The sequence below is a fragment of the Acanthochromis polyacanthus genome, chromosome 11 (assembly GCF_021347895.1).
Source record: "Acanthochromis polyacanthus isolate Apoly-LR-REF ecotype Palm Island chromosome 11, KAUST_Apoly_ChrSc, whole genome shotgun sequence".
Lineage (NCBI taxonomy): Eukaryota > Metazoa > Chordata > Actinopteri > Pomacentridae > Acanthochromis > Acanthochromis polyacanthus.
The window spans coordinates 29,886,939-29,908,321 of NC_067123.1; the positions used below are offsets into that span (position 1 = coordinate 29,886,939).

At 40.2% G+C, this 21,383-nt stretch overlaps 1 protein-coding gene across 7 annotated transcripts in view; it reads left to right on the forward strand.

Annotated features, from left to right (window-relative positions):
• Positions 1–21,383, forward strand: part of elmo1 (engulfment and cell motility 1 (ced-12 homolog, C. elegans)) — a 109,284-nt gene that overhangs the window by 51,122 nt on the left and 36,779 nt on the right. For 3 of the 7 annotated variants that reach the window (XM_051955645.1, XM_051955644.1, XM_051955646.1), the window contains 10 exons: positions 550–585; positions 2,220–2,319; positions 3,800–3,951; positions 4,117–4,195; positions 5,307–5,348; positions 5,698–5,748; positions 6,127–6,249; positions 7,460–7,588; positions 12,589–12,693; positions 14,777–14,885. In XM_051955645.1, coding sequence (XP_051811605.1) covers positions 550–585; positions 2,220–2,319; positions 3,800–3,951; positions 4,117–4,195; positions 5,307–5,348; positions 5,698–5,748; positions 6,127–6,249; positions 7,460–7,588; positions 12,589–12,693; positions 14,777–14,885 — 926 coding nt within the window. The remainder of the gene's footprint in view (positions 1–549; positions 586–2,219; positions 2,320–3,799; positions 3,952–4,116; positions 4,196–5,306; positions 5,349–5,697; positions 5,749–6,126; positions 6,250–7,459; positions 7,589–12,588; positions 12,694–14,776; positions 14,886–21,383) is intronic. The other 4 variants (XM_051955651.1, XM_051955650.1, XM_051955647.1 and 1 more) reach the window with 3 other exon arrangements.

The following is a 21,383-nucleotide window of genomic DNA, read 5'->3' on the forward strand; positions in this document are numbered from 1 at the left end:
CCACAAAACACCTTTTCAACAAATGTCCATGAAATGCTTTCTAACTGAAGAAACAAACCCTCAGAAAACAGCTGAGGTCTGAGAATAGTGAGGTTTTCATCTTGTCCTTCACACAGTGCAATATGCAGCATTTAGTAAACTGTGTAGGATTTTGTTCCCTTCTCGCTGTTTAGCTCAAAGCTTTTCTTCCACTGCACCTGTCACATGAGACATTTGAGAAACTTCAGTGTCATCTCTACTTAAGCTTGCTGTGTGAGCATAAGGTTTGCAGCAAACTGCCTTTTCAACTGTTTCTGCTTGGCACGCTTTCAGTGTCTCCAGTAGGCCTTCTGGTAAAAGATGTTTTCTTTGAGTCAGTGTATGAAAGTTTTTGTTTCGTTTTTTTTATTTTGGGGTTTGAATTTGCAAAATGTGTAAAGGACTGGGCCTCCCTCCATTCTGGTCTGTACAGTTAAAACATTGTGTTGTTCCGATGCTCTGTGCTGAGACTGAGAGGATTTTGTTGTGTGTTTCCCACCTGTGACGCCAAAGTTTCTCGAATCTTTGCAGGCGCTATCAGAAACTACAGAAGATTATGAAGCCCTGGTAAGCCCCCCCCCCCCCCCCCCCCCTCCGACCGGGTAACGTCATTGGCTCTGTGCTCTTCCTAACCCGCTGGCCGAGTTTGCATGATAAAGACTCTGGCCCCAGTGCCTTATGGGAAATTATATATGTGTGTATAACTCGGCTATTCACAGGCTTCCATTTTGAAATCAGTGTTGCACTTTAATTTCTTGCATGTGGTTTTGGGCAACAGAATGAAACGACCTCCTAATTCTTCACCACAGAGTGAAAGAAAGCCAAGATTTCTTTGTAAAAACATGATTCTGTGAGAAATTCATTGCAACCAATGAACTGCTGCTTTTGCAATTAAAGGATTAGTACAGCTACATGGGTCCTCCTAGTGCAAGTCCGAGCCTATTCGAAATTAAATCTTGGTGTTCTTTACAAAATGGTGCTCAGGGGTGAGGGGATTGTCTATGTCAACCACTCTATATACTTTTTCTTCAACATTATTAGACGATAGCTTTTATCATGATCCACATGTCAACACGGTTTTCTCTCCTCTACCTGCCTTACATAATCGGTCCTCTGATTTCAGTATTCTATGATAATCATGTAGAATTTTTTAGTTAATCATTTTTATGCCCAGTACCATCTGCAAAAGCCTCTTCGTTCTTCAGCTGTGGGTTACTAATTGTCCATGTGACTGTACACTAATCATCTACCATGATGCTCTCTGTTAATCTACTGCTTATGCAGGAATATTTCAGTCATTTCAGTTTAATTTTGCGAATGTGAAGGTGAACAGCGCTTTTCAGCTCAGACTTTAAAATTCAATAGACACATATCTTTCTTAATAAACATCTATATTAGCATTCCAGGTATTTATTTTTACTTGACTGTGGCACAGTTACATGCCACATTGATACAAGTTACTATCTATAAATTGATACGACATATGTAGTGCAACACAGGTGATTCTGCAATACCAGTAATGAACAGTAGAGGTCAGTATTGTAAAATCTATCAGAGAAGCTATAAAACATCTAAACTCTTGCAGTGTTGTCGAGACAAGAAGTAACTTAAACTGCCCTTTTTATTGTAATGAGTTGTAAGCAGGTAAAAGCTTTCATATTTGACTGTTATTCTTGGAGTTCTGACTAAAGTCGTTCCAGCAGTAATGTGACATAGCAGCTGTTTAATGTGTTTCTTTGCTTTGGCCTCCTCTGACTCTCAGAGTGATTTCTTCCTCCTGATATTTGTGTAACTGCATGACTTCACTCTATAACGTAGCTTTCTGGTCCTGATTGAACTCCGCCGTGTGCTGCCCGGCTCCCGCTGACCTTCTGATGGCTCCTGCTGTTTCTTGAGGGCCAGTCTGTCTGCTCTGCATCCCACAACTCTTTCCCATTTCTTCTACTCTGTCTTTTTTTTCCTGCCTTTCTGCAGCAAGCCTGGTTGCAGCATTGAACTTAGATTCATCTGTCCCCCCTTCTCTCCTCTCCTCTCTGCCACCTCTGTCTCTGCTGACCGCTCATTCCTCGTTATTGTTTCAAGCCATCTGGGCTTTGCAGCTACACAATGCTCCAAACCATCTGCTAGAGAGAAATTTCCTATGGTTTCTGTGTGTGTGTGTGTGTGTCTGTGTGTGTCTGTGTGTGTGTGTCGTGCTGTAGTTTCGGTGACCTGCTGTCCTTCACTCTGACGGCCTTCGTGGAGCTGATGGACCACGGCATTGTCTCCTGGGACACTTTCTCTGTGGCCTTCATCAAGAAGGTCAGCCAAGAAAACGTCTCATTAAACAGGGCCAGGAATCAAGAAGAACTTGCATTTACATGGCTGCTGTCCTGCAGTATATTGACTGGAAAAGATTTTGACTCGGTGACATGACGACTTTGTCAGTCTTTGTTAAAATATGAGGTTTGGAGCTGAGCATTTTCTCCTGGTACAGTCATGAAGCTAATTGTGATATATTTTTTAACCCTCCAGGGAGATTGAAAGGAATGTAATCATTAAAAAAATGGCAAAAATTACACCATTCACCAGAGCCACAAAGTGTAATAATAGGAACATTTGTCAATTTTTAAACTCTCTGACAACATTTTCTAAACTTGTTCATGATGTCTTGTTCTGTCGCAAAAATTGAAGAGAACAAAAGCTTAAAGTTGTTATATTCTATTAAAACACATTATTTTACATGTCTCGATTAAGAATTTGCCAAAAACATATAATAAACTCTAACCAGATTCTGTTAAAAACAAAAATTCTGCACTTCTCTGCAAAACCAAGACAATATTTGTGACTCAGATGTGACCAACAGCCATGTGACCAGAATTTAGGGATTTGTTTTTTGGCTGAACTGGGCCAAAATGCAGGCTGTGCTTTCACATGGCCGACTGGAGGGAAGTAATGACAAAACAAAAGAATTCTAAAATATCCGTTGTATGAAGATCCATTATTTCTTTTTTCCAGCATTGGTAGCACATGTTGGCACTTGGAAAAATGTTTTGCGTGTTGATTCTGGATTTTAAAATTTTTTGTGAAATAAATAAAAAAAATTCACCTCAGATTTTTATGGTTTATATAATTTTAACTTTGTCATACTGCACAAAAGACATTTTTGAGTTGTCCCTACTTGTAGACTTCTAGTCATGGTTACTCTGTTTCCATGTAGGGGCAGTACGTCTTTTATTACAGTGAAAAATTGACCGTCAGTGAGGAAAAATGTGTCAGCAGCTAAAACAAAAAGAAACTGCTGTAATTCAGAGGGTTAATGTCTAACAAAATGTTTAGCAATGATATCAGCATAATAAAAGACATAATAATTTACAGTTCACTTCTTTGACAGGAGAGACGAACACATGTCAGCGTTGAAATACTAAAAACACAAGTGGTTAGTTACATGGCCAGATTTTCATGTTTATTCTGAATGTGACGTCAATTTCTGAAGCAGGCCTGGCCTAAGTTAAGACGTGTAAATGTGCATTTTTGTAAAACAAATAGCTGTCTTAAGGAAACATCCAAACACAACTGGGGAGTTTCAGCTTAAATGTATAGTTATGGATGCCGAAGGGGTTTAACCAAATTAGCGAAATATTAATTTTCTTTGATGGAAAATAGTTTATTGTAGTATTATTCCATAAAAATGTGACTGCATTATGTTATTTTAAAAACTGGCAGTACCTCATTACATTTTACTTTGTCACTAAAGCTTTACATGTAATTGTCTCTGTGGATTTCTTTGCCCTCCCTGCAGATCGCCAGCTACGTGAACAAGTCGGCTATGGACACGGCCGTGCTGCAGCGCTCCCTGGCCATCCTGGAGTCCATGGTGCTCAACAGTCAGGATTTGTACCACAAGGTGGCACAAGAGATCACCATTGGACAGCTCATCCCCCATCTTCAGGGGTAAGTGGATGAGTCAGTAGGCTGCGTGTGTGAACATTAATTATGCTGACTTGTTTTTGAAAGCATCACAGTAATGAATGCATTTCAGGCCTCTTGGGTGGGCGATAATAGACTGCTCATTTCAATATTTAATTTTCTTGTTTGGGCTGTGTGTTATTATTACAGGACCGATCAAGACATTCAGACCTACACTATTGCTGTCATCAATGCTCTGTTCCTCAAAGCTCCTGAGGAGAAGAGACAGGTGAGGCTGCAGTATGCACACACTATATATTGTACATCATTTCATCTTGTAGTCATCAGCATTTGTAACAGTGGATCTGATATGTGTATATTTCAGTGTTTTAAGAAGCATCAGAATCTCTTACACATCTGCAGTGTGGTGCAACAGTAAAATCTAGTTGTGAAGAAGTGATAAAAGTGCCCTACTTATCTTTCTCTTCCATTCCTTTCTGTCAAAACGATGCAATTGCTCAACCACGCTGCCATTTCCCCGCTCATCTCCTGTTTCTCTCTCTAACTCTCACCTATGTCACGCATTGCCCCGTAGCTAATCACATGATCCCTTGCATCAGCACCATAGGGTCCAGCGATGCGCTTTGACATTAATAATGAATGATGCTAACCCACAGCGTCTCTCCTATGCGGCACACAAAGTTGAAGGCACGCTCGGCAGAAATAAGCTGCGCGGCGCTACTGCATACAAATTCAAGCGTGTGTGAATGTTGCAGGGCTGCTTTCGCCGGAGCTAAATTAGCCATTTTTGTGCCGTTTTGCTGGAGATTAGATGAGGTGTGTGGGCTCGGTTAGCAGCACTTTCAATCAACTTTACTGGGTTGTTTCAAGTGATAAGTGAACAATGTCTCCTTTAGCTCGCGTGAAGACGTGTGCGGTAATATACATTTATAGCAGCCAATTTTATTTCTGCAGAGAGGCAGTTTTAAAACATAACGTTATGGGACCACAACTGTTCATCATCTAAGGTGCTTTTGACGCTTGTGACACGTTTTAGAGCACGTGAGGGGCCGGTGACACTATTTTGGTCCTCGATTCTTGCTGTGTGGGACAGATAGTGTGTATTTTTTGTGTGTGTGTGTGTGGCAAGGACTCGACCATCAGTAAAGCTATTATTATGGTCCTCCAGTCTCTCACCATTCTGCTGACTCTGTTGCCTCCCCCTCCCTTCCTCTCCTCCTGGTCCACAAGCTGTACCACTGACAGAAAATGATTTTTTTTTTTTTAACCTCCTCTTAGGCTCTTTCTTTTTTTTTTTTCTCGTCACCCCACATTCACTCACTCACCCTCTCTGTCTCTCTGTCTCTGACTTTGTCTCCTCTCTGCACACGGTATGGTAGTTTGATGAGCACATTGTGGACATCCTAAATTGTCCCCTGACAGTAAGTGCACCCTTGATTAGCACACTTTGTAGTTTGCACTGTAGAAGACATCAGTTAGCGCATTTACAGTAGTATCCCATTTTAAGTTCCTCTTTCGGATGGCTTCCTTATTCTTTTACAGCCTGTCACTGCATACATCTGCAGTGTGCCATGGCCGTTCTTTTTATTTTTTATTTTTTTGGTTTCTTTTGCCCGCCTTAATTTCCCATTTTAGCGTAGAGAATCCTAAGACGCGTTTCATCTAGATATGTTACTGAATCTGATCTTTATCCTTCTCTCTCTGCTTTCCTAAATTCTGTCTTTCTCTCTCTATCCCTATTACTCTCTCCTTTTCTTTCTCCCTCTGTAGGAGATGGCCCATATTCTTGCCCAGAAGCAGCTGCGGTCCATCATACTCAGTGTAAGTCCAGCCAAGTCCTTCTCCCACTGTATCCCTCCTATCTGTGTTAAGGTTTCAGCCTCTGCCCCAGTCGATATCTACGAGGAAAATGACACCTGCCTCATCTTCCTCTGTCTCACCTCCCTTTCCTATTACCTACTGTACTTACTTTCTCCCACCTGTTCTCTCTCTTTTTTTTTTATCGTCTTTCCCTAGTGTGAAATCTCATTGCTACCTCTTCTGTTCTTTCACCCGACTTCTTCCTTCTAATCTTCATCATTCACTCCCAAACCCTCTTATTCTTCTTTGCTGTATCTCGCCATTTTCCTCTGAAAATTTAACCCTAAAACCCGTCCTCTCCATTCTCTAATTTCACCATTTGTTCTCTGTGATGTGTAGAATGTGATCCGGAGCCCGACACCCATCAACGATGAGATGGCGCATCAGCTGTATGTGCTGCAGGTTCTTACCTTCAACCTGCTGGAGGACCGCATGATGACCAAGATGGACCCTCAGGATCAGGTGTGGGCTGAGACAGTGCAGCCAAAAATGACAGATGAATGGTTTGATAAATAGGTAACGGTTGAAAGAGCATAGAAGGTGAAATCATCATGTTCAACGCAGGATTATAAAAAGAAGAGACACGAACAGATTTGCCCGACTGAATTCTTAAGGGGAAGTGCTTCATTTACTTCAGCTTTGTTTAGACGGAGCTGTCAGAAGTTGTGTTTTTGTTAATTAGATGAGTTTGCAAAGAACTTCACAACCTAAAGAATTCCAAAATAGGTGCAGAGTGTTTTATGTGTATACAGTACACAGCAGAAGCACAACAGAGCAACAAACCAGATTTAATGTTTTTTTTTATCTGATGAGGCAGCCAACCAACATTTTGTTCTTACTGAAGACATTAATCTTTAAAAATGGATCACAAAAGTGCACTTTGATGTTGAGAAATTTCCCAAAAACAACTGTACTGTGCTGTGTTTTTTGAGCAAACGTTCCTCAGACACGGGTAAACAGTGCATTTGTTGGGGGCTATTTTCAGCGCTGATGTTTTCCTGGCAGTGAGACAGTGTACTGTATGTTGGATTGACTCAAAGCAAACCGCTGTGCCTGTGGACATTGTAATATCAAACCATGTTTTCAGTGATTTCTGCAAAACAATGGGAGGTTTACAGGGAAATGATCTGAGACTGCAAACACAACCCTTGTTTGTCAGATCAATTTATTTTTGGCTTTTATGTTGATTGATTTACATGAAGAAAAAGAGAGGATATTAATAAGCATCTTTTGAAATAGAGCTTAGCAAGAGAGAATAATGAACAGCCAGAACATGCCTACGTAGTAAAAATTGCATATATTCAAAAAAGAATTCCCAAGTTTTTTTTTTCATGGGGAAAAAGCGAGAGGTATGTGCTGCAGAGGAATCCTTTTACATGAAAGCTAAGCATGATGCAGCCACGAGGAGTAAACAGTCATTAATCTTTTATTGAGCTTCTTTTAGGTCTGATTGTTCCAGAAGAGAAAAAAAAAGAAACTATTACTACAGTAGGTTTGGCCAAGTAATAAAAGCAGTGGCAAGAACTGGCTGTGAGCCATATTGCCTTGGGCAGTGCAAGACCCCAGACAGCGGAGATGTGGCTGAAGCGGTCTTAAATTATAAAATGGTAAATGGGAGAAAAGACAGATGGATTTATGAGCAGCACTTTAATATTCTTCTCTGCATGTGCAGGCTCAGAGGGACATCATCTTTGAGCTGAGGAGAATTGCCTTCGATGTGGAATGTGAGCCCAACAACAGTGGCAGCATTGAGAAGCGCAAGTCCATGTACACCCGTGACTACAAGAAGCTCGGCTTTATTGTAAGTTCTGCCTGAGAGGGCCTCTTGAATCTGTGTAGCCAAGTACCTGGAAGTGTTGTGGATTCAGTTTAAATCGAATTCAAAGGGGCTTCATAATAGAATCTGGACATAATAGCAATATTCTCAACATTATTATAGAGCACATGCGTACTGTCATATGCATGTGTGTGTTTGTGGAGGCCTGTCTGTTCTGTGTGTGTCGATGTCATTCACTGTCCCTCAGGTTGTGGTATATTAATACAACTCCCTTCTCCTGGGAGCATTTTAAATTTGAGAGCTCATGTAGCTCCTAGGAACCTACAATGACAGAGGTGTTCATTATCTCATTGAATGTTACACATTGTAGGAGAAAGTGTATCTCTAAACCTCACCTGTCAAACAGTGTGACTGCATTCTGTTTTCTTTTGGTTGGACTGACTTTTTTTGTCTTTTTCAACTGCCGGTTTGTGGTCACTAAGCCTCTGCCTAATCTCTACTTTCTCTGTCTGACAGTAGTTTGATACTCTGCTAATTTATAATCGTCTGTCTTCTTTTCAATTGTCCAGATTTCTTTAGATTGTGCTATAGTTTAGTTTACTTCGACTGGTGTCAGAGTGTCTGAGAGAGGGCAGATAGTCTCACCACCAACTGGCTCTCAGTGTTGGAGGACTTTGGAAAAGAGGCTGTGTAGGGTGCTGTATTCAAAGTGGTTAAAATATATGAGTGCGCATTGTTGACAGGTAACTATCGGGGTCTCATCTGCGTGACTCCGTTCTACATGCATTTGCTGGCATTTTGCCGTGAAAGTCTCAAAGGTATCTGCGTGGAATGACTCTGCTGGGTGCTTGCTCCTGTTGTGGGCCAAGCAGTCAAGCACAAAATAACACAGGATTAAAGTTAAAAAAAAAAAAAAAAAAAAAGAATTTATTTTCCAAAAGCAAATTTTAGAAAACAAATGACTAAAGCTAATTAAATCAAAACTAAAGGGCCCTTTAAAGAGGTCAACAAAATATAACTCTACTGAAAATAAGACTGACAGAACCTACAGACCTGCCAGAATGAGACACTGGAGCAACATATATAGTGATGGATCAGACCACACTTAACACATAGGGGCAGACTATATACACAGCAAATAAAATTAACTAAATGAAACCCTGATCCCCCCCATGATGTAATAGCTCTTGGTTTGGTCCATGAGAGAGCTTTCAGCATAAAGCCCCGCCCACCCTCAGCCTTGTCTTTTGTTTGTCCAAGCAGGAAATGCCACTCAGCAGCCAGGTAACTCAAACAAAGGAAAAATGAATTCCTACAAACAAATAGCAAAAAGATGAAATGTGTACGCTAAATGTGCATGCTAATAAATCAAATTTAAACAAATTACGTGTCAGAATTTAGATGACTGCCACTCAAAATAACTAAACATGCGACAATGGTGTTTGTAGGTAAGTCAATACTGCAACCTTTTGTGTGGCTGTGGGCACGGCTATCACAGCTCCAGTAAGTCTAACATAGTCAGACGCTTCCGTGCAGAATGGTCACACTGCACCTCATTATTTTTCTATGATAGGGGAGGAAGAAAAAGCCCTGGCATGTTTGTATTTCTTGAAGGCAATCACTATTGTATTGGGCTGGGCCAAGTGAAGGATGCAGCATGTCATAAAAATGTCTAATTCGCCAAGAAAAACTAGCAAGGCTGCCTAATTTCATGATCCAAACCTTTAAACCAACTTTAGGCTTTCAGTATGGCAGCCTGGAGGTTGTTATTGTTGTGGAGGAAACAATATTGAGGAAAAAGCTGTGTGAAATGTTTAGCCAAAGGCAGGTTTATACCCACAGTCCACATCCAGTGAGTCAGCCTAGTCCCAGCAGACATACCTACACTCATTGAGCTTTTTTATTTAATGCTTTCACAGCCATGTTGAAACTCCCTGTTGCTCTTAGGGTTATACCAAGGGAGGCATAACTCACACTGCATTCAAAGATATGATTATTTACAGGGAACTGGTGTTTGTTCACATGACATCTGGGGTGTTTTTGAAAAAAAAAAAATCCTAGTTCACTTCATGCATTCATCTTCTTCACATTGGCTGCCAGGGCCCAGTTCTGACACAACTTTGCCACTGTGTCCAGCTGTTTCTGGACAGTAGAACAAGGTCATCAGCATCAAACAGAGACTTCACCTCTCTGCTTCACTACTAGAAGTAATGCTTTCTCTCTTATCCTGTTATACTTTTAGTTTCTACCACAGAAAATGTTTTTGTTTACTACTTTCTTTCTCACTTTCTCATCTCCCTCTGTGATACATGTTTAATGTGCTGTGTGTGTTTGTGTGTGTGCATGCTCGCGTGTTTGTGCTGTGTGCAGTGGGTCTAACTATAGCATAAGAACTTGAACTAAACCCGCTGTGACTTGGTGTAAGCCCAGAGCTGTTTCAGGGCTCTTCCCATCCACATTCCCGCAGCAGTGTGCTCAGTAAAGATAAGCCCAATTGGACTGCCTTGTCTCTACTGTGCGGAGAAAACCCACCCTAAAATCCTTAGTCTGCTTTCCATGCTCGACAGCTTGCAGGCACACACACACACACACACACACACACACACACACACACACACACACACACACACACACACACACACACACACACACACACACACACACACACACACACACACACACACACACACACACACACACACACACATACACAATCATAATTCTCTAGCTAGACCTTATCACTGCTTAGATAATTTGTTTGCTTTTTAATGTCTTCAGGTTCTTTTAAGTAGGGAATATTTTCCTGGAGTCCATATGTGAGGGAGGGTAATTTTTAAAATGTGCGTGTGCCCGAGTGTCTTTCTTATTTAAGCCCATAAGTCTACTTCCTGTCAGGCGGAATTACAAAACTGATGAGCCAGATCTCAGTCTCCCCCATTCCTCTTTCATCCACCGCTTCCTCCGCTCCTCTTCCTGTCGCTTCCCTCCTCGATATCCTGTGTCACCTTTTAAACTCACTATGAGCATCAGACTGATGTGTTTACATGTGTATCTGTGGTTTTAATTAGTCAACTGAATTCTCTGCAGGCTCTGGGAGGAATTAACTGTGACATGCTGTGACAGCACAAGCAAGCAGCTTTCTGCATATATTTTGCAATATTTAAACGCTTCGGGAAGCGGCTGTGCAAAGAGTAGAGAAGATGGTTTGTTATTCAAAAGTTTTGGAATTTGTTCTTGAAATTTGGGGGTTTTGGCGTGCATAAAAGCATCGTGTAATTTTTTATGTTTGATTTCGTATTGTAGTATGAATCCTGTATTCCAGGCAGTATCTGTTAATATCACTAAACTCTGAATATCAGTTTGCATAAAGTTGCTTAAAGGTGGTATCACTGACCATTGAAAACTGCAGTATGCATCTCCAAAGTGTCAGCTTCTCATCTAATGAAAAACATACTTGTTTTAAATATCAATGCATTTTTATCCCCCGCCTCCATGAAGTGGAAAAGGGGGATATAGGTTTGGCTTCCGTCCGTCCAACATGAAGGGGACAGCTTTTCTCGGAAACTATTACAGCTAGGATTACGAAATTTAGTGTGTAGCTTCACACCATGGACACCTTGATCAAGTTCGAAAATGAGACCTGTGCGATAATATTTAACAGAGTTATGGCCCTTGATCACTATTTTGGATATAGACTCATAGACATCACATGTGGCGGGGGATATTGATGACCATGTCGTCTTGTTTTTAGTTATTTCTATAAATTTTAGAGATGCAAGAAGATTGTTTCAATCCATAAAAGGCCATTTGATTCTTCAGTGGACATTTAAATCACCAAATATGTTAATGAATTGTTTTGAAATGCTATATGCTTCATTGCAGTGAACAAAGGGTTGTTTTTTTGTTGTTTTTTTAAAGCAAAGTCACGTTCTGAGCAGAAGCCGTTGCCTTCCAGGTCATTTTGGCATCCAGAGCTGCTGAAAAGAACCAAAAAGCTGAGCCCAGAGGAGTAATCATGGCCACTGTGAAATAGATGGAGCTTTTTACTCTGAGAGACAGAAACACAAAATAATCAAAGAGATTTGTGGCTTTCTGTTTTCGCCTCACTGGTTTCAAATGGGCAGAGATCTGTTTGAAATAATCTGCACTAATCAAATGTAACATTATTTGAACCTAAATCTGATGTCAGTGGGTTTAATGCTGCCAGATCACTGTTAAAGAAATCTGATGAAACCACTTCTAGACTGACATCAGTGCTTTACTTAGTGGGCATTGGGTGTTAGTGTTTTAGTACAATTTGTTACAATTAAAATCAAATTTTTATGGAATTTGTGAAGGCTACACAACAATACCGTATATCATCAGCAAAACTCAGGATGGATTACCTATTCAAAGAATATCTAAAGCCTTTGCAGGTTGTTCTGCATGTTAAAGTGAACTGAATGGTGAGTCAAAACAATAAAATCATTGCATGGAAAACGGCTGTTTATGGAGTACAACCCTGCTTTCTCCCTGAAGCTGACTCCACTGTATGTGTGACTATCTGACTGTTGCATTGTGCTTTTCTCAGCCTGAACCAGTTTAAATCCTCCCAAAATCATTAGCGTACAGATATATTTGTGTTAAATGCTGATCCAGTTCAGTTATTTTTAAATGCATTTTTATCTCTGTTATCCTTCTGATTTGTAATTGTTCCATTTAGTTCCTCAGGAATACTTAAACACTGTGTGTGTGCTGCAAGATGGGTTAATAAAGATAGGACTTATTCAGTGTTGATATACAGTTCTAATATCTCTTTAGCGAAAATGCCTTTTTACTTAGTGAGCAACAAATTGTGTTCAACAAAGACCCACTGGCTCTACATTAAAACTCAATTATAGGGCTGATTTCACCTTTCCACCTTAATGCTCCGATTGTTGCAATGTGCAGGATGAAAGCAGCGTGCTCAGTGGATTATATGTAAAGGAATAAAGATGAGGTGGTATGTCTTTTTTTTTTAAAGTGCATTCCTCTGTTTCTCTCAGAACCATGTGAATCCAGCTGTGGATTTCACGCAGATTCCTCCAGGCATGCTGGCTCTGGATAACATGCTGTACTTTGCCAAGCACCACCAGGACGCCTACATCAGGGTAAGAACAGATACACACTCAGATGCAGTGATGCCATACTGACACACTAACACGCACACAGACTCAGCAGCCATTCTGTGAGGCTATATTTTTCCTTCATCACCTCCGCTTCCTACCAAACCTTCCCTCAAGCTCAGACTCTCATTTGCGGTTTCTGCAGCTTTTTTCTTCTCAGCTGAAGTTGTATTCCATGAAGGTAATACTGTAAAAATCATTTCATTCTTATGTCCTTCAGTCTGTGGACAATTGTGTCGTGACTTTAAATGTTTCCGTACTTTTTTTGCGTCACCAGTTTCAATAGACTAATTGTGTAACTGTAGTAAGATGGCATACACGCGCAGCACTTCACTCACCACACCTGCAATTCTTTGTGTTGCGTCTTTGTGTTGATGTGTCACTCTCTGTTCCTTGACTTGAACGTGAGAAAAAGGGATGTCTTTCCAACTCAGTCGTTCACAGTCCACCAGAGGGAGAAAACGCAGCCTTCAATTTCCTAAATCAAACTGTCACCAGCTAAAATGATTGGGCTCTTGATGGCCTCATTTATGGCGTGCAGCCACCATCCACATAATCAGAGTGAATTTTTCTGCTGTTGAATTTCTTTTATGTTTTCTGGCTTCAAAGCAGGTAGTTTTTAAGGGTTCAGATAAGGTCACATAATGACTAATAGTTTCGACCGTAATGAAGTGTTAATGGGAAAATTACCCTTAGTGTGACAAAAGGTGTGACACTGTAGATTAATGAAAATATATTTCTACTTAAAAATAAAGTACTCTGAAAGTGCAAAGCCTTGCCTTTGCCGTATTAGAATAATTGAGTTCTTTAACCCTCCAACTCTAAGCAATTTGTAGCCATTTTTACTTATGTCTTTATTCTTTACTGCAATATAAAGTCCTGCACCTCTATGGAAAGAGAACAACCATGACTAGAAGTAGAGAGAATAGCATGACAAAGCTGTAATACCAAAAATATTTAATGAAATGAATAACAAAAATGACAGCTGAATTAGTTGATTATATATTTTACAAAAATATAGAATTCTGGAATCAACATGTAGAACATTTTTGTGCTTACAGGTGTTAGCAGTACAAAAAATAATGGCTCAACATACTATAGATATCCACAGCTTACATTTTTAATTTGTTTCCATACTCCTAATTGCTCTGTATAAACACAGTCTGCAGTTCAACCCAGTTCAGCTGAAAAATCCCAGAATTTCTGCCACTTGACCATTGGTTGCAACTGAGTCACTGCTTCAATGAATGAATCAATGAATCTTTAGTTTAGTTTTTTTTTTTTTTTTTAAGGATCTGATCAAAGCAAATGTTTTTTGGGCAAACTTTCATTTCCAAACATTTTAAATAAACTCATTTTGATCAAACATCATGATTTAGAACTTAGATTTGGTTAAGTTAACGAGTAACACAGAGTAGTTCAAAAGACAGTTTAAAAGCCAGTGAGTTTCATCAGCTTCTATCTCTATTAAAAAGTAAAATTTTGGTAATTTAGCTTTTTTTTTTTTTTTTTTAAATAGTATTCAAACCCAATTACTGTTTCTGTTTGTTTTTGGTTCAGAGAGAAAATTTCCTCTTTTAAAACTCTTAGCTATTATGCCAAAAATGGTACTACAGCAGGCAGACATTGAATGCTTCCACTGCCTGCTGAGACTGAGAATGAATGGGATGAAAGGGCAACAGTACTACAGTTTATCACAAAGATTCCTCACATGGAGGCTTTAATGCAACTCGATCCAGATCTACATGTTATTTTTGATATCAGAATTTCACAAATTACTTTGTAAGCTGACCCAAACCTCACACTGGTAACCACTGAGAAATTCAGTCCTGTAATGTTACAGCTGACTTACATTTTAAGGATTGATATTAGCTCTAGGCAACAGGATCCTCTACATCATTTATGGGCACATCTGTTGTTGTATTTAGAGAGTAAATTCTCCAAAATGCCTGTCTGTAGATATGACTCTGATTAATATATGTTATTATCTCTGTATATGTAGTTTCTAAGCCCCCGAAAATCGGATTCGGATTTCTTGTCTGGCTTATTTCCTCATCTGTGTTCCCAGATTGTCCTGGAGAACAGCAGTCGAGAAGACAAACACGAGTGTCCGTTTGGCCGCAGCAGCATCGAGCTGACCAAGATGCTCTGCGAGATTCTGAAAGTGGGGGAGCTTCGTAAGTCTACATCAACACACACACAACTGACACGCCACGCTGTACAGTTTCCTCCTTAATCCTAAACTTCATGTCTTTTGCTCACACGACTATATAGACGGATGCGGTTCAGATACGTGCAAAAATACAAACATCCAGACAGTCATACTCACAATCCCTCCTTGTTAAGATGAAAGCAGCCATTATGCTCAGTAATTGTGCTGCCGGGAGTTTATTATTTAGTGATGCACCTCGTCCCCATTGGGCCCCTTTCAGCCTAATATACTGCATCTGGGAGGCACACAGCGCAGAGAAGGAGATGCTGTGCCTGCGTCCACTTCAAATTGATGTGCCCTTTTCATTTGTCTTTACTTGTTTAAATGGGCGAGTTGGTCTCAGTTCCGCTCCAGACTGACCCCTGCTGCTCCCTGTAGGGAGGGAGAAGGCATTTTAAACTGATGTGCCCTTTTCTTCTGCTTATGTTCTTTTTTTTTTTCCCAAAGAATTTTAGACTTGGCTGCATTGCAGGCTTTTTTGACTCTTGTCTGAGGAAAAAAAAATTGTAGGAAAATCCTTAAACTTTGTTTCATGAAAGAATAGTGCCCACTTCTATTTCCTTTTGAAAGACGGCTGTTCATTCAAATTCTCTCATCTGTCTCTAACATGACTGATAAAAGTGCCAGGCTAGGTTTCAGTTAAAGATAAGAAAAAGTGGAAATACTTTATGAAATAGAATTCCAAGCATATTGTAATTTCCCTGTCCTCTTTTAAAAATGCTCTTATCTCTGCCAGACTCGGCTCTAATGGAAAATGTGTCGACCTGTCTGTCTCATGAAACTCTGAGCACACAGAAAGGATTTAGATATTTCATTTGAAGCTAATAGATGCAGTATTTCGTCACACGAATGTGCTAAAAATCTGACAGACATGACCTGACCAGGAGAGACAGGGTGAGAGAGTGGAGGATTTGAGTGCAGGTGAGACATGGAGACACATGGTGAGCTTTCTCGTTTTTCAGTGGCTCTTTCATCCCAGTTCTGTGCGTTTTTTAGCGCATCAGCTTGTGGCTGTGATCCTCTGATCTCTGGCTTTATTTTTACTCAGTGTGTCTCATTACTTTTTATCCAAATGTGCTTTACTGCACATGCCCCGGTGACCTTCTCTCTTATCAGACTGAAATTGCTTCCTTTTAGTCTCTCTTCAAAATATCGCTTTGACCTCATTTATATCGAAATGCAGATTAAACGACCAAACTTGTCCCTAAATAGGGAAACATCTTTATCTCCAAGGCTTTTCTGAGCTTGCAGTTGAAGGCTTATGCAATGCGAGTTAAATCCCCAGGAACGACGCCAGGCCATCGTTATGAGTAAAACTTTTTGTCTTAGAGAGAATAAATAGACTGAGGAGCAGTGCACGATTCCACAAAACTTATTGAAAATATATGAACAGAATATTGAACCCAGACCTGCAAATTCTGGCCCTGACGTATTATGATCCTCGATTGGATCCAGTGTTTTTTTTTCTTTCCATTAAACTGTGGATACTGTTATGTTATGACACTATAATTTCCCGGTGGGACTGGATGCTGCAGCTGAATTATAGCAGCGACCTTGACTTGTAGTTCTGAGCCTTTCTATCGCCAGTGGCTGTATAATGTCCTCTTTACTGAGGCTGTTAGCATAGAAGCCTGAACCTACTATTAATATTAATGATGCCCTATGGTGTGTTTATGTGTGTATTTGTAAAATGCGGAAGGTGAAACCATAACCTGCACAGAACGGCCGGTTTGAGATGCAACTGCTTTAATAACAGCACCTGGTTTAAACATGACAAGGTTCCCATAAACACAAGTAGGTCACGTATGAACGTATGTAAAGGAAATAAGATAAAAAAAATTATTTGTAGGCAATCACAGGGGACAGGAGAGGAAAAAAAACATCTTTTTGATGTATTTATATTTACTGCGTCCTAAATCTTAATCTCCCCATCCATCTCTGTCACAGTAAATATTTGCACAGACTCTTCAAGCATCGCCTGCATCTTATCCTTATGGGAAGAAGCCACTGTATCCTGGAGTAGTCATTGCTGCACTACATTTTCATACACACCCCGTTGGCCGTGCTCGTATTAACACGCACTAATGAATGCATGTGTAAGATGAATGTAATGTAAACCAGGCAGGTGCTGAGGGAGAAATGCCTGGTATGTATATATATTTATATATATGTGTGTATTTATGAATGTATACATGTGTGAGTGTTACCCAGAGGTAAGATGAGAGAGGAATGAGTCGTATCTCTGCTCTGTCATCGTTCAGTTGACCTTTCAGTGCAGAAACAAAGAAATACTTGACACTAATGAGGCTGTTGAAGGTTGTGCCTGTTTCTCTGTGACATTTTTAGCAGCTTTGTTCGTGTGGTATTTAAGTCTTAGTAATATTAGAAACCATGGTGCATTATTTCACAAAAAACTTCAAAAGGAACAAGGTCACTTTTCTTAATTGTACAGTTTTTTTTCCCACATCTTTAAACAGTTTCTCCGTTTGCTGATTGTTACACAGCATCAGTCTTCGCTACGTGGCTGAATGGTTTTGGGGATGGAAGAAAGCATGGTACCTACTTTACTGATCCCCAGAGGATGAATCCTATTGACTCTGATTTTTTTTTTTTCTCACTTCAGTGCCACCATGTTGACATCTTTGTGTTCTAGTCAAATGCTTCTAATTATCTGATTGTCATAAAAGATTATACATATGGTCAAAATTTCCCAAAGATTTACTATCTGTCATAACTTTTCATGTAGCACTGAAGCTGTTACAATATCGGTGTTTCAGTATGCAATTATTGTCGCCAAATAAAGTAACAATATTATCACAATATCTAGAGAAGTTACAAATATCTGTAATGTATCTATATCACAATATGGCAAGTGTAGGAAATTACATATATGTATCATGTATTGCAGTATAATAGTTGTAGACAATTACCTGTATTTATGATATACCCCAGAAGATATCAAAACATCTGTTGAAAATCAGAAATATATGTAATATCTTCCAATACAATATCTATAGCAAATTACAACTCTATATTCCATCCATCCATTATCTAAATGTCACAAGGGGCTTGAGTCCATCATAGCTGACTTAGGATGAAAGCAGGGGACACCCTGGACAGATCACTGGTCTATCACAGGGCTACACAGAGAGACAAACAATCACACTCGCATTCACACCTACGGACAATTTAAAATTATCAGTTAACCTCAACATGTCTTTGGACTGTGGGAGGAAGCTGGAGTAACTGGAGAAAACCTACATATGTACAGGGAGAACATGCAAAGTCCATGCAGAAAGATTCCAGGCTCAGACCGGGACACGAATCGGGGATCTTCTAGCTGTGAGGTCATGGTGCTAACCACCAAGTCACTGTGCAGCCCGCAGCTATATAATATGCATCTATGATATATCACACTATCTACCGAAAAGTACAAATATCTCTATAGGTTTGCAATATATCTATATGTTGTACTGCAATACCTGTAGAAACTTATCAATATCTATAATATACTCTTAAGGTATTGCAATATCTATAGAAACTGTAAACAAATCAGTCAAAGTCATCTTTAATTTTGTTCATTGTGAGTCAACTCCGCTCATAATATGAGTGTAGGGAGGTGAAGAGTCTGTTCGTATTGCTGGAGTGTCAACCAGATGGTTACTGGTGCTAGACTATTGTCAAATGCATATTTTTAACATGATATTAACATGTAATATCTTTGAAGAGTCATGGAGCATGGAGTTCTTATTAGATGTCCATCAGCAGCTTTGAAACAATGTGCTTCTAAACGACATGGTTATCGTCAATACCAGTGTAATTATACTCCCCTGTGTAGCACCATCATCAAGATATACATTTGTAGAATGCTTTGATTTTTCTCCAAGACCTGCAAAAATAAAGACATTCAATATCAGCTCTACAAGTAAGACCAAACTAATGTTGGCATCCAACCATACTAAATTAGCTGGTGAGTGCTAAAAGTTCTGGCTGCTGTAAGTTCAGCCTCAGAGCTGCTCCACTGTCCCCATCCGTCTTTGAAACGCAACAGCTTACATTTAAATGTTCCTGAGAGTAATCTTCTCAGTGCTGCAGGAGATACAAAGCATTAGGAGGAAGTTGATAAACTGAGGTAGCTGCACCCTCTAAAACATTAATGATGCAGAACAAAACACTGTTTCAAAGCTGCTGATGGACATGCGAAAAGAACTCCATGCTCCACGACTCTTCAGAAACAGCTTCCATAAAAGCAAACCAATCCCCCGGTGCAGAAAAAGAAAGTTAATCTCAGTTTTAGTTTTTAAAATTTTCCTCTTTTTCTCCGTATCCCCGCGTGGATAAAGACAGAAGAAAGAGACGGCGGATTAATGGTGACGGTGATGACGTCTTTGTGGCTCATTTGCTCTCTCCGTCTGTGTGAAATGCCAGCGTGCCTCTGCTGCTCTGACGCTCCCTTCTTGTGTTCTCACGGGGATGAAACACTGAGGGGTTCTGGATTTGCCCGAGGCTGTTGAAGTTGCCTTTCTTCCCCACTTGCACGCTTTCCAGCTGAAATTTTCTCACTTTTCTCCACGTCATTGTTGCTTTCAGGCACCCTCTGCTTTTTTTCCCCACCTCCTCTCCGTGGTTTCTGAGGAACATCTGTCCCTCTCTGACTTGTAATCCTTTCTGATGCTTTCATGGTCTGGCTCTCTTTTTCCTCTATCCCATGAATTTGACACAAAAGAAATCCACCAGTTAACAAGTATCTTACCATTTTGAAGACTCCACTCAAGAATCTGTCATGATACTTGTCTCAGTGCTCTTCCAGGTCAATGGATTTTTCTTCTATCCCTCGTTTTCCATTTAACTCTATCCTCGTTTTGAGGTGTTTTGACATTTTTGCTTTCTTGTTGTTGTTATTTCTATGCAAATGTGGTGTGGAGAAAAGGAGGTAAGCTTGTGTGGTTGAATCAGCTGTCAGTGCTGCTGGATTCTACATAATTCATAACACTACACAGGTGTCTCTCTCCATCCTATCTCAGTTTCTCACTTTCTCCCATTGCTTCCTACCTTTTCTCGTGCTCTCTCACAATGCCTTGCTTCAGATCCTAAAAGATTAATTGTCCCACCATGTTTCTTCTGGAACACGGGGCTTAATGGAATCTGCGTCTGTGAGGCGCCAAGCCATGACTTTTCAGACTCCCCCTGTTTAAGCCGGCCCATGGAATATTTATGAAGTTATTTAGAAAGGGGGCCAGTCGTGGTGAGTAATGGCCCTGCTTGGTGATTCACGATGTGTCGTCTCGTCGCTGAGATGGAGAGCTGGGCGGCGAGGCGTGGCAAGTCCAGGCACGGACGCACGCATGCTGCCAGACGCATGCATGAAGCTGAAAGAGAGAGACGCGACCCTGTTTACAAGTGCATTCACACACACAGAGAGAGATGAGCAGGTCCGGGCACGCTGCAGAGCGACAGTCACATGAGGCCCTTATGTTTGGAACAGTGTCCTCCATCACAGAGACATGAGGCAAGGTCAGAACAAAAGGCCACGTTCAGCACCACGGACAGATCCAGGGTTCATTTCAGCACAACATCACAGGACATCATGTAGAATGTTTGGATTGAATTTCTATTTGAGTATGTCGATTTTTTTTTTTTTTTAACCCCAAGCAGATTTGGGGCAATTTTTGTTCCCATCACTGTCATTTCCCACAGCAATATGTGCTGCACCTCTATGGAAACAGCACAACCACGGCTAGAAGTAGAGAGAAATAAATTGTGTATTTTGTGTCTTGGATATAATGCCATAAATCATGAAAAATAGCAAAAGTTGAATTTATTTGATGATTTATTTTTACAAATATTGGATACTTGTTGCCTGTCTGCTCTGTGTAACCACAGCCTGCATTCAGCACAGTTAAGCTGAAGAGTCTTTGACTTTCTGTCATGTTCCTGTTGCATTGGAGTTACTCATGGCTTAATGATTGCACTGAGGTGCAGAGAATTCTAAGTTGTTTTTTTTTACAGAATGTGGCTAGTGCATCCAGTTAGACACTTGAAACACAGTGACTTTGGTGGAATATTGCTATTTTTAGCTCACAGATTTGGTTAATTTTCTCAACAAAACCAAAAGAACTTCAAGAATTTTAAGGACTTTTGGAAAGTTGAAAATCTGATGATTCTTTCTGGTTTTGTAGTTTCTTACTCTAATTAATAATGTAATTTGGATGTTTTCTAAAAATGATGACATACCTTTCGAGCCCATTAGTGATTCTGGGGGTTCAGAGGGTTAATGGTGCCTCTTCTCAAGGACAGTGCTAATTTGTATGTTTTTCTGTTTAGTTGTCAGTCTTGCATCAGAAAATAATAACCAAGCCGAGTGAATTCAGGTTTTCTGTTGCTCTGAGGCTTTTAGGTGGCTATGGAAACATGATTTTAGGGATTCTGTGTTTTTAGGTGTTTAGAAATATATTTTTAGGAT